The 12,239-nt window shown below is 42.9% G+C and overlaps 1 protein-coding gene across 2 annotated transcripts in view; it reads left to right on the plus strand.

Moving 5' to 3' along the window:
- The first annotated feature begins 301 nt into the window (after nucleotides 1–301).
- Nucleotides 302–12,239, plus strand: part of LOC138940429 (titin homolog) — an 86,540-nt gene continuing 74,602 nt past the window's right edge. The window contains exon 1 of one of the 2 annotated variants that reach the window (XM_070309308.1): nucleotides 302–1,015. In XM_070309308.1, the coding sequence (XP_070165409.1) occupies nucleotides 993–1,015 (23 nt within the window). In that variant the 5' untranslated portion in view covers nucleotides 302–992. The remainder of the gene's footprint in view (nucleotides 1,016–12,239) is intronic. The other variant, XM_070309307.1, reaches the window with a different exon arrangement.

The raw sequence follows: 12,239 nt of genomic DNA on the forward strand, positions 1-12,239 counted from the left end.
GAAAGTGAGATCCGCGTACGAACGAGTGTCGGGGGGGTCTTGTATCGAATAACAGGCGATTATCCGAGTGTAATATATTAACCCGTGTAATCGTGATTAAGGCATCTTTCGATATATATATATACTCGCAAACGACAAGATTTTTCCCACGCATCTTTTATCTATCGAAAATGAATTTCGCATCCGAACGAATATTCGAAATATCCGAATTGAGAGTAATTTGTAGTTTTGATATATCGACTTTATAATACGATACAACGATCGATGAATACATTATTTAACATATTTTTAGGCGCTGAAATAATTTACTCGCTGTCGTATATAATAATATTGCGTTGAAAATATAAGCGCGTCGCGTTCCACACGTTTCTGCTTTAATATTCTTTAATATTGTTTTCAAATGTAATCCTTTTTTCAGAGTTATATTCACAATTTCATAAATCGAGATCGCAAAAGAGCGTCGCTCGAGCTAGTTTGATTTATCTCGCGCAGGATTTTTCGCGTACGGTTTATTTCTTGGAAGAGACGCGCTCGCTCCTTTTCCTGGAACGGATATTCGACGACGCGTTCCCCCCTCCCCATCTACTACTACTCGACCTGCCTAAATTTTCCGTAACCGTTACAGTAACCGTCGTATTGCATTAGCGTGCGAGATTGAAATATTCTTTCCGTATTTCTCGCCTTTTTTTATCCATCACAAGTTTATCCCGTGTATAAAGTGGATGTCGTGAGTATCGGGAATGTCGATTAGAATCACGGAAAATCGTCTCCGTCCATTTATTAATACGCGATTATATGTTCTTTCATGTTTATAATCGGCATGGAAATAATTTTACCGCGTCATTGCATATGGCGGATTTTGGACTACGAGTGAAATAGTGATTATGCATGAGTGGAAAAATTGATAGACTGTCTCGTCTCAATTTGAAGCGAAGGGAGCAACCGGAAACGGAAAGGATCTCGTGATCACTAGATGCAGAAAGAAGTGAGACATGCAAGGGCGGTGCATCGGTCGGTGAGTAGAATTTATTATTAAACATTTAAAATTGTCAATATAATTTTTAGTTTATGGAAACAATAGTATTGAAAAATCGGGGTTTTTTATTTTATTAATGATTTATAGCTCATGTATAAATATTTAGAATTATAACTGGCCATATTATCTTTGCCTTGATTATTTCTATTATTCGTCATTGATGATTACTGATGATTTCATAATTATAATCGTTGAGCGCATTAATTTTACTATTTTATTAGCATTCGAAATCATCATTAATACGATTACATTTTATTCAACTCATTAGCACATAATTAGCCCTAAATTATTTGATGTATTTGATTTAATTTGGCGTTGGTGGGGGGGCTAACTTAATATGGGTTCGGGAGATGCCGGCTCGTGGATGTTTCCGCGGCTGCTTCGAATGCCGAGAAACATATATTGCGTGGGGCGGGGAGAACGCGTTTAGGAGAAATATAAAGGAGTCAAGGGTGTATTATAATAAATTATATATTTGTTACGTGCAATTTGTTTTTAAGCAGTGACAATGTTACCGATTAAATCGGTAACGTTTGCCGCTCTTTTTTCTAGGCAGATCTTTCCTCGTTTGTATTTGCACGCGGAAAATTTTACATTTTATATAAAGCTAAAATACATTGGAATTTTTCTTAATCCATAAAAATTATGAATTCAAAGATTATGCGTATTTTTGTGCGTCAAAATAATTTGAATAATTACAATATATATTCCCCCTTTTAAAATATAAAAAAGTACATATAATAATATTATTGAATCAAAATAATGATGTTTATCTCGTAAGTTAATATAGTTTACTCGATTTAAAAAAAAAAAAAAAATTATATTGTAATTTTTTAAGACAATATTTTATCGGTGCGAGACATTTTCTTCGCGCAAAATCGCAACTTTACTCGAGGTCCATTGGTACGAATGCTCGAACTGTAACGGATGAGATGTCTTGTTCCGCTTACGACGTACCGATAAGCAAACACTCGAGCTAGCACGTCGCGTCTCGACCCGTTATCTGTTATCGGCGGCCACCCTCGACTCGACGATTCCACGGGAAAGATCGAGCCGCAAAGATAAAGCCCATCTCTCTCTCTCTCTCTCTCTCTCTCCCTCCCTCTTTCTCCCTGTAATGATCGCGGGAGTCATCGAAATCGCGCGTTATTTTAAGCGCAAAAGTATTTTCTTCTCGCGTTATACGAGTACCTATCCTATCTACGCCTTTTGCGATGAGAACCGAGCAAAAAAATGGATAACAGTGATTATCGTTCGATCGACACTTTAGAGACTCGCGGCGGCTCTTCATCCGCGGCTCGAATCAATCAAAGCCGGCATTTTACATGGAAAATTATATAGTTATGTCGCGTCCGTCAAACCCGTAGAGCCTCGCGACGTGTACGTTTGATAATAATAATTGAGAGTTCGCGTAGGGTCATCAATCGGCCGATAAAGAGGCCTCTCGTGTCGCGATAATCGTTCACCGTTTTACCACGTTCCATCTTAACGCTGGGGTATCTTCTCGTCGAGGGTCTGTCTCCCTTCTAAAGGAGGACTCGGAGATTCCTTCGGATTCTTCTCGGATCGAGGATCGATGAATCGCGACTCGCGCGAATGTCGTTAACCCGATTCGATTTTAAAAAAATCTTATGGACGCAATCTTGTTGTAGAAGGATCAGCGCCGCTGCGCCACGGCCATTCTCACGATGTTTATCCGTAAAACGCTCTCCGCGGTTTCATGTTATTTTCCTCGTCGCTCGAGGAAAATTAAATGCGTCCGCGATTCTCTGGAACGAGATCGGTCGGTTAAGATCCTCGGCGTATCGAGACAACGTTAATATGTAGGCGCATCGACGAGGCTGTCTGTTGGCGGCGCAACTCGAACCTAACCTAACTCTGCTTTCGGTAGGATACGCGTTTTATGGAGATGTTAAGGCGCGAGATCATTATTAACAAGTTGGTTGACAGTAGGACTTTAGCCTGATCGTGGATGTAATAATTTCGATGTAATAATCGATTTGAGAGACTAGTCGCGAACTGTGAAAGGAATCGAGATGCCGTTTATCTAGATCGATATAACCTAAGCTTATACGCTCGCAGTTGATCTTCACCTTCTCCCATGTATCGGACGTTATCAAACTCGATCTCTCACGAGAGCGACGCTCAAGCGCGTGTACGACATCGCGCTCTCAGCACGTAAACTGCTCTTTACGACCTGCCAAGACCTCACCTCTTACCTCAATCATCCGGTTACCGGTAATTACGATCGTCGATCGTCCAGAACCAATTACGTCGGCAATTTTTACCCAGTAATTCGATCGCCATCGAGAGGAGAGAGAGAGAGAGAGAGAGAGAGGATCCATGCGTAGCCAATAACCGGTACGGATGTTACATTAATGGCGGGACGATTATTCGATTTTCGTACCGGCCGATTGCTTCGAAATGGCGTGCATGCGAGAACTCGCCGACGTATAAAATCATTAGGCATCGTAATCATCTCTCTACTCCTCGTTAGACGCGGATGTTACAACGTACGTCGAAAAGTACCGAAACGATGCAAACATAGCTTGGAATTGCTTTACAGAAACTAAAATGTTGTCAATATTTGATTTTACGTTAGTGAAAAAAGATGCCTATTAATACAATATATAAGAGAATTTATAAAATAAAAGTCTAAAGAGAACATGTTGAAAATTTATTTATATAAACGGAAAAAGAGAAAGTTTCTTTTAGTACAAAAATCAAATGTTATCCAACAATATCAACAAATGATATTTAAAAAATTTTGTTTGTTATAAGTGAAAAATAATATAGGGAGAAAGATTTTAATACAGCAAATAAAGTAAGTTGCATATATAAAAGAAATCAACGCATTCGCTAATAATCGATTTAAAGATTTAAAATTTCTCGTACAATACAGTTCTTTATAGAAAAGTAATGCCCGTCCAAGAGACTAAATTCTTTCCGTCGAACATATGAAACGATATTAAAGCATTTATTACTATAAAAATTGTAAATTTAATGATTATTTACATCAAAATTTGAATATATATATATATATATATATATATATATATATATATATATATATATGTAAAATTATATACATAACATACATATTGTATAATAAAGAAGAACATATCTAATATTATTGATGACAAAATTATATTGCAATTTTTATTACAATGTTCTTACTGTATTTTTGACAGTCGGTTACCGTAGTAAGATGGGGAAGAGTCGCGAACGGGAGAGAGCCGTTTCTCGTCGCGAATGATTTCTAGCGATTAAGCCATTCGCACAATTGCTTTCTTCGACGGCGATAAACCAGTCGTAATTTATCCGCGAGTGCAATTGGCAGCGCCATTAAACCGCCTCTCGCCTTCGAGCCACCTTCTTGCTCGCTCCCTCGGTCGCGTCGTCCCCGCCGAAGGCCGGGGCGCATCTTTAACGAGCCTTTTCTTTCGCCCTCGAACAATGGACAGCGCGATGGCTGCGGATGCGGCAAGAAACGTCTCTGAGCAAATCCGATTTCCTGAAAAAACGCGCCTCGAGCAGCTCGAGCGTCGTCGACGACGTGAAAGAGGCCCCGGGAATCGGTGTCGCCGATGAATGCCAGCTCTCGGAAGGAACTGAGCTTCTCGGAACGCCCGCTTTTTTCGCTCGCTGCACCTCCGGAACGAATCTTTATCCGGGACACAGGTATCTTACACGCGTATAAAGGATCCGCTCAATGCCGTGACGCTCCTGCGAGATTCGGATTGACACCCGAGGCGAATCGACTCGAGGTCGAGGTCACCGACTGAGATCCGTGCGAGAATCGAAGAATCGCGATGTTTCTCTCCCCGTCGAGCGAGAGATCGATCCACCTTGCGGTCGGCATTTGTCCATGTCGCGTGCGACACGGCTTTCGTTAGGCTTACGCCCGAAGAGAAGAAACGGATCGGTCATCGACCTCTCGTTCGCCGATTTTAACGGAGAACGCGAGGTAAACCATTTTACTGTATCGTCTCGTATCTGTAAAGTGTGCGAAGGGCAAACAGACGATGATGAGATCCACTAGGTGGATTCCTGAATGTACGACGGGGCATTGACGTCCTTTCGCGGATGACGCACGCGGAGAGACACTCTTCCTCCTCGTATAGTCGGACGAAACCGAAAACGGGAGAGTCGGACGACACGGAACGACGAGTTAGCTTTACGCACTAGCCAGTAGCGAAATGAAGTATGCAAGTAGCGAGTTACACTCGCTTGCTTTTTTTCATCAGTGGTTATTCCAGAAAGCGCGTTTGTTTATACAGCCGCGAACGTGCCCGACCAAGTGCCGGACTGTGAACGCATGCAACGCGACTTAGTCATAGTCCGCTCTCAAAATCAGGCACGTTTATGCTCGAACGTCCATTAACATCATTATACATTGACACGCATGACTGAAACAACTGACGCCATATTTCTGACCAAGGTAATATTTCAAGCAAACAATAGTGCATATGTTGATGTATTTGAAGAAGAATCTCAAGAAAAATTTCAACATCTTGATTTTTCAGCTAGCCAGCTGTTTTCGTGCGCGGGACATTTATTTCAATGAAAGCGGGATTAACAAGGTTTTTGAGAGAGAACTTTTGGGGGGAGAAAAAAAAAAGGATCACTCGTGATTTCCCGGTAGCCGGTGTCGGCGAGCAATCTGATCTCGGGACAACGGCTCCGAAGGTTGACAGTAAAATATCAGTAGATACTCCGCTCATAGAGTACGGCCGCGATAGGATCGAGAGGAGGCACGGGCAGATATATATACATATATACGTGTCGGGGGAATGGGGAAGGGAGAAAGGGGAGCATCGATGGATCTCGTGTGCATCCCTGTGTGTACGATGCGCAAGTTTCCGAAGGTACTGTTAACCACCGATGAATGATAACCTCGTATCGAGATACGCGCCAACGATACACGACGAATGGTTGAGGAGGGGAGAATGTATCGGCCAGGAAACCCCCGCGTTCCCTCTCCCCCCCCCCCTCCTCCACCCACCCACCCTTCGTCGCGTTTCTGAAATAGAATGCGTATTGACATTCGATAAATCGAGATGTCGGATGTTTCGCGATCCGGCGAATATCTCGATATAAGGCTCCCGCGAGATAGGAATCGTCGTCACTTTTGATTTCCCGACCGTAATACGGTCTCTCCTTTCGAGATCGAAAAATGGAATCTCCCCCCCCCCCCCCCCCTCCTCCCAACACGATAATATTTTTACTTATCCGCGACTATGGTCGAATTAATTTTTTCCTTTCCCTTTCCATTCATCCCTTTCGCCGAAACTGAAGAAAAGAAAAACGGCGGTGGTGCGTGGATTATTTGTCAAATACAGTCTCGTATCTCGTCGCGCGATTCGCGCGTCTCTTCGCGTTACATACGGACGTTTTACTTATCTTTGTAGAATATTCTCTTGTAAAGAACAAGAAAATCGAGTATTTGGAAAAAAAGAAAAAAGGGAAGGGAGAGAAACGCGCTTGTGTGTAATTTCCGTTCGCCGATGCGCAAACGCGCGCACGTCCGATAGAAGGAGAATAGAGACGCGTACGCGAGAGGAGAAGACAGTTGGTCTACGGGATTCGCATAATTACGAGATCACGTCCGTCCGAGAAGACGAGCTCGGTGGATGCGTCTGGGAGAGTCGCGCGGTGAGTCTGTTAATGTAACATAAGGGCTTCCAGGTTCATTGTCACCCGGGCGAGAACTCGCCTTTGTTTACTCTCCGGTAAGCGTACGCTTATCGCCGTCGATCTCCCCGTACGGGCCCCGCGTACTCTCTTCTTTTCTTACCGTCCCGTCTGGTTAATGAACTTAGATCCGCTAGAGACGACGACGAGATGACGATTCATATATTCCTTCTCGCGCGCAAGGCAACGTGCCTCCCCCCCCGCCACAATTCACCGTAATTAATCATCGAGGTCCAATTACGCGATTGTTCTCGTCTCGCAATTAACGAGATGGCATCGCGTCTTCCGGTCTTCGTGGATCATAGTTACCCGGCGGAATTTTGATGTCACAGCGGAGGATCGTCGGATTTTCCTTTTTAAGAATGTGTCTACGACACATCGTATGACAGGATGTAGCATTTCCTTCGATCCATTTTGCTTATTTTAGAGGATATGATTTTGACAATATTTATTATATTAATTATTATAAATTTTTTTTTTTTTTTTTTTTACATTTTTTGAAAGCATGATGTTTAAAAAATATGTCTTTCAAATTTTATTTAAAAATTCGTTATTTAAAAATTGACGGGATTATAAGACTGAATAGGCTAACGTGCGAAATGGACCCGCAAAACTTTAAATGGTTTTTTCTCAAAACAGTGTTTTCAAAATTAATGTAACAGATATCTCGAAAACTAATCGACTAAATAACTTTAATTTCTTTAATGAGAAAGACATTTTTTTTTTTCTGGAATATTGAATCTAATTAGAATTTAAAAAAAAATTAATATTTGATATGTTTCCGATATCTTTAAGAAACGAAACGATTTTACCAAATTGAAATATCTAATTTTAAAATGACGCTACTCTGTCATTCTTCGATTTTTTGTAATAAAATTAGATTTAATATTCCGAAAATATTTTTACGGAATAAAACTAGAACCAAAGGAAGCTGAATATTAAAAATTTTTAAATATTGACGTATCGCGTTGAAACGTCAATAAAAACGTGTGTAAAACGCGGGAAAAAAACAATTTCTAATATTCTTCGACAAAATAAAAATTTCTAAAGATCGTTAATATTTCATACTGCTCGAGTAGACTGGGCCCTCGGAAGCTATTTCGCACCCGATAAACGTGATGGAACGCGCGCGCTTCTAAATGCAGTCGAAAGAGCGTTCCCAATATTGCGAGCGTTTTAGAAACACGTATAACGACCTGGATTTCATATAACGGGCACGAACCCCGACGGCGTCTTTTCCCACTCTCTCCTTTCTCCCGTGTCCTCGTTGTATCCCGCGCGCACGGGATACAACGTAATATCTAACGGGCCGGTTAAGACGATCCTCGCGTCGCTACGCGTTGGAGCGAATAAGCCGCGTATACACGGTAGAGATGAATCGATCGTCTCGGAATCGCGCGTGAATTTATTCGCGTGGCGAATAATTGCGCGCATCGCACGGCACGCCGTTTCTCATCGCGGCGAATGCACGCGATATTTCCCACGAGCAAAGACAACCTGGAAGCAGCAGCAGCCGCGCGCTTCGTATCCTCCGCCACGATTATAATTCCCGGCCCCGATAGCAGACCGCGATAATGTTGCAGTAAAATAATTGACTTCTCGTGTTTAGCGAGCGGCGAACCGTTAATCCCGGCGTCGTTTTGCGGCGCGATATTGAGATCCTTGCATTCGTTTATCGGATCAATGCGCCTGATGTCGGATGTATGGCGATGTATTCGCGGCTCTCTTTATCGACCGCTAACTTTCAGAAAATTTGACACGAATCTCGCCGCGAGTACTCACCCCGTCGTCGGAATGCCTTGTTCTCGTGTCAATCTCGTGGACAATCTTGACTCCGTTCGTTATTATTACGAACTTGGAATCGATGGAGCGGAATAATCGTCGGCACCATCGACGAAATAATCGCGATTAGATAGGACGGATTTATAAAGACGAATATCTTTTTTTTTTTAATTTATATATCATATATAATTTACATAAATATTTTTTATAATAATTTTAGCCCTCCCCTCAAATTATTTGGATGACGTCTGAATCTAGAGAAAGATAGGGAGAGAGATTTGGATTCGAGTACTCAAAATGCTATCGAGACGATGGAAAACGTTGCCTCTTAACTCTAATCGAATAAAAATCTCATCTTGCTAACGTGACACAGATTTTACGGGCATTTACGGGCGATGATAGTGTCCGATAATCATTCGGCGATGAGTCGTTTGAGCAGAGCGAACGCGTTCGATACGACGTACCCTTACCCGAGATTTTCTCCCCTTGGATAGAAGCGATTTAGCCGGCGCGACGGTATATTTACCCTGGGAAAGATGATATCTCGGGACTGGTTAAACCGGCGCTATGTCTCTCTACGTAACGATCATAATAAGCGGGATATACTTTTGCCATTGCAAAAGTTGGATTCGGACGCGTCGTAAACTGGCTTCGATAGCTTTGTAGGAGCCGTTTTAACGGGGATATCGAGAGTCATCGGACGTCGTTATAATCCCTCGTGGGATTTTCCTCGTTCTTCAGCTTCGTGTCCGACCGGTCCGTGTACCTTAGGCGCGTTCCTCGGCGAGGTGAACGATTATATTTATCTCATTAATATAATACAGATTATTATACTCGGCGCTGAGATAAACGACGCCGAGTATCTTATTAGCGCGCGCGTTTCTCACGTTTCTGTATCGCGGTCGTTTGAGGAAGCGCGTCAAAGCGCCGTGTAGAACGATAATCTCCGCCGTAATCGTATCGTCGTAATAGAGGAAGAAATCGCACGCAAGTCGGACACGGGGTCCTTTTATATCGAGGCAATTGATGCTTAATGTCAGAATAAAGTGCATTTCATATTCAAGATGAGTATCGATAACGTCCCAACTATCGTAAGGATTTGCAAAATTAGCGTTTGGTCATTACGAAGGATGGCTTTTAAACAAATGCTAATATGTGCGCGCGCACACACACACACACACAAGTTAGAAATTTATTTAAGATACAATTATTCTCGACAGAAATGATTATATGAAAATTTTTTTTAACAAGATGCTTCGATGTGCCTTAAATGCATTTGAGAATAAGACTTTAAGAATGTATCATTATTATTTCTTCAGTTAATCTGCCGGCAAGGATTTCATCTCGAAATACAATCCATATAACGCGCGAGGACACGCGGCGATGCTGGGATGCTATTCGCGCGAGCCTCGTAAAGGATAATATCGATCGCCTACGTGCGAGAGAGAGATATATATATACGCTCTCTCGCCAGTTCTCGATAAGATTTTTCATCGATTCGCGCGTTCACGACGACCATTTAATTGGATACCGCCGACTATGTGGCGGCGGCCTTCCCCTCTCGCGCGCGACGGAAAGAACTTGACGGATTAACGATTATTCGCCCGAGGCTAATCGATTTTAATTTCAATCTCGCGCTACGTCGCGAAAACACCTCTCGCGCACACACACACACACATACATACACATATGTACAGGCTCGCTTTTCTCTCTTTTCTCACTCTCGCGAAGAGAACCACGGCCTCGGCCCCCTCGCCGATTTTTCGTCTTCACGCATGCACGATCGCTTAACGACGCGTCGCGTCGCGCGAAAAGCTGACTGGAAAATCATGCCATTAAGGCGCGTTTAGATGCGTAAAAATCTTACTCGCCGGCAAATTGCGGGAGCGTGATGCGCTCGCGGAGGGGGCGGCAGAGGGGGGGGGGCGTAAACCCGCGCGTTACCTCTGACAATGATAATTGGACTCGTCACGTTTCCCGACGTCAATTTAGCGATTAATCGAGAAAAAAAAAATGTCCTCGTTTACCAGCAACCAGGCGGCAATGAAACGCCTCGTCTGCGAAATTAATTTCTTGGCCGATCACGCGTCGCTCATAAACGCAACGTGAGGCTCGGCATCATCTCGGCATCAACTCCTCTTATCCTCCTCGTAAAGTCAAGTCAGCCTTCACCTTGACGCCGACGCGACGCTCGCGCCGCTCGTGTCCCGCCACCGTAAATTAACACCATCATAGTTGATACGTATCGTTGAACGTGTCTAAGTATCGTTAATTGCCTTTACCTCGTACCTCGTTTGTGCCAATAGCTTAGTTTCCTAGATCTTGGATCGCGTCTCTCAGAAATCGAGAAAGTCGAGGTATTACCCTAGAATGGTTCCTAGAGACGTCCGCGCGACGGAAGAAACGATATCGTTTAAGGAATATATCGTTTCAGGGGCGTATTATGAACTTTCGCTCTTTCTCCTTTGACGCTTTTCTTTCGAGTTCCTCGACACGTTGGTCATCGAAGGGCGAGAATTAGCCGTCCGTCGCTCCCGCGCGAAATGATAACGATCCGTTTATACAAGACGACAATTTTTCTTCCCGCATTCTCGTTCAATTTTCAGCGCGAGACCCCCGCTAAAACAGGTATCCGGTAGCTGATTATCCTCCCGTAACCATAACACGCATATCATATTGAAAACTCGTTCTATCTAAGATTGCCGATGGAGGAAGAGACGCGGCGCGAATGGCCAGAGAAGGAGGGGGAGAAAGGGTAACGAATGCAGTTTCTCTCGAGAAGGGAAAAAGACGAGCAGGAGCAACGAGACACGATGAAGAAACCGATGTAGTCATGGTTCCGATAAGCGAGATTCTTATGCGGGACAGGAGATAGGATTCGTGGGAGGGGGACACTTTGCGCACTCGACTATCTCTCGTCTAAATATAGCTCGGGAGAATTCTAAAACTCTAGTTGCGTTTATCCTAGTTACTTAAAGTACTCCGAGATGAGATAGACCAGGCGTGCTGTGCGTGGAAAATTGCCGATCGAGTTTTACTCTCGCTACGAAGGGGACCAGGTGGTCTTTGGATCGTCAAGCGTCTCGATCGGATTATTATCATTTTCTTTCACTCGATTACGCGAACTGTCTACGGTAGCTACTTTTATCTAATAGTCTCTCAAATCGATATTTTTCTCCTACATTTTCCACATCAATGTTTAATCGAACATCTACCACGATAACTTAGGCAGGTTGCCCTATTTTTAAACTATTTAATTTATAATTTCGTCGAAAAAATTTTTTTTTAAACGTCAAAATTGGAAATATATTTGAACATAATATCTATAAAAGTCTGTAAAGGTGAAAAAGAATAGGGATCGTAAATATGAGCAATTTTGACTTGGATTTTCTCTCATCAGTTTTTTTAAAATGTAAAAGTGCATACTTAAATTTTCGGCTTTCGAAATTCATCTTCCGCGACGATCTCTTGAATGCGATTCTCGATGGAGTACAATTAAATTTCCAATTAAAATCCTATCGTTGTTTCTTCGATCACGCGAGCGAGCGAATCAATTCGAATACGATTCATTATTTCTCGCGACGCGGAAAAAAATATGTAAGGAAGCTCTAATCAATGCGCAATGTCCCTCGCTTGTCCGGGCTATTATGGTAAGCGAGCGTCATAGTTTATCGCATTCTAATAACACGCGGGAAAAAGCAGCCGGACGAGACTCGCACTCCGGCGT

This window comes from Polyergus mexicanus, unplaced genomic scaffold, assembly GCF_030449975.1.
Source record: "Polyergus mexicanus isolate NDT 795.1 unplaced genomic scaffold, iyPolMexi1.0 SCAF_17, whole genome shotgun sequence".
NCBI lineage: Eukaryota > Metazoa > Arthropoda > Insecta > Hymenoptera > Formicidae > Polyergus > Polyergus mexicanus.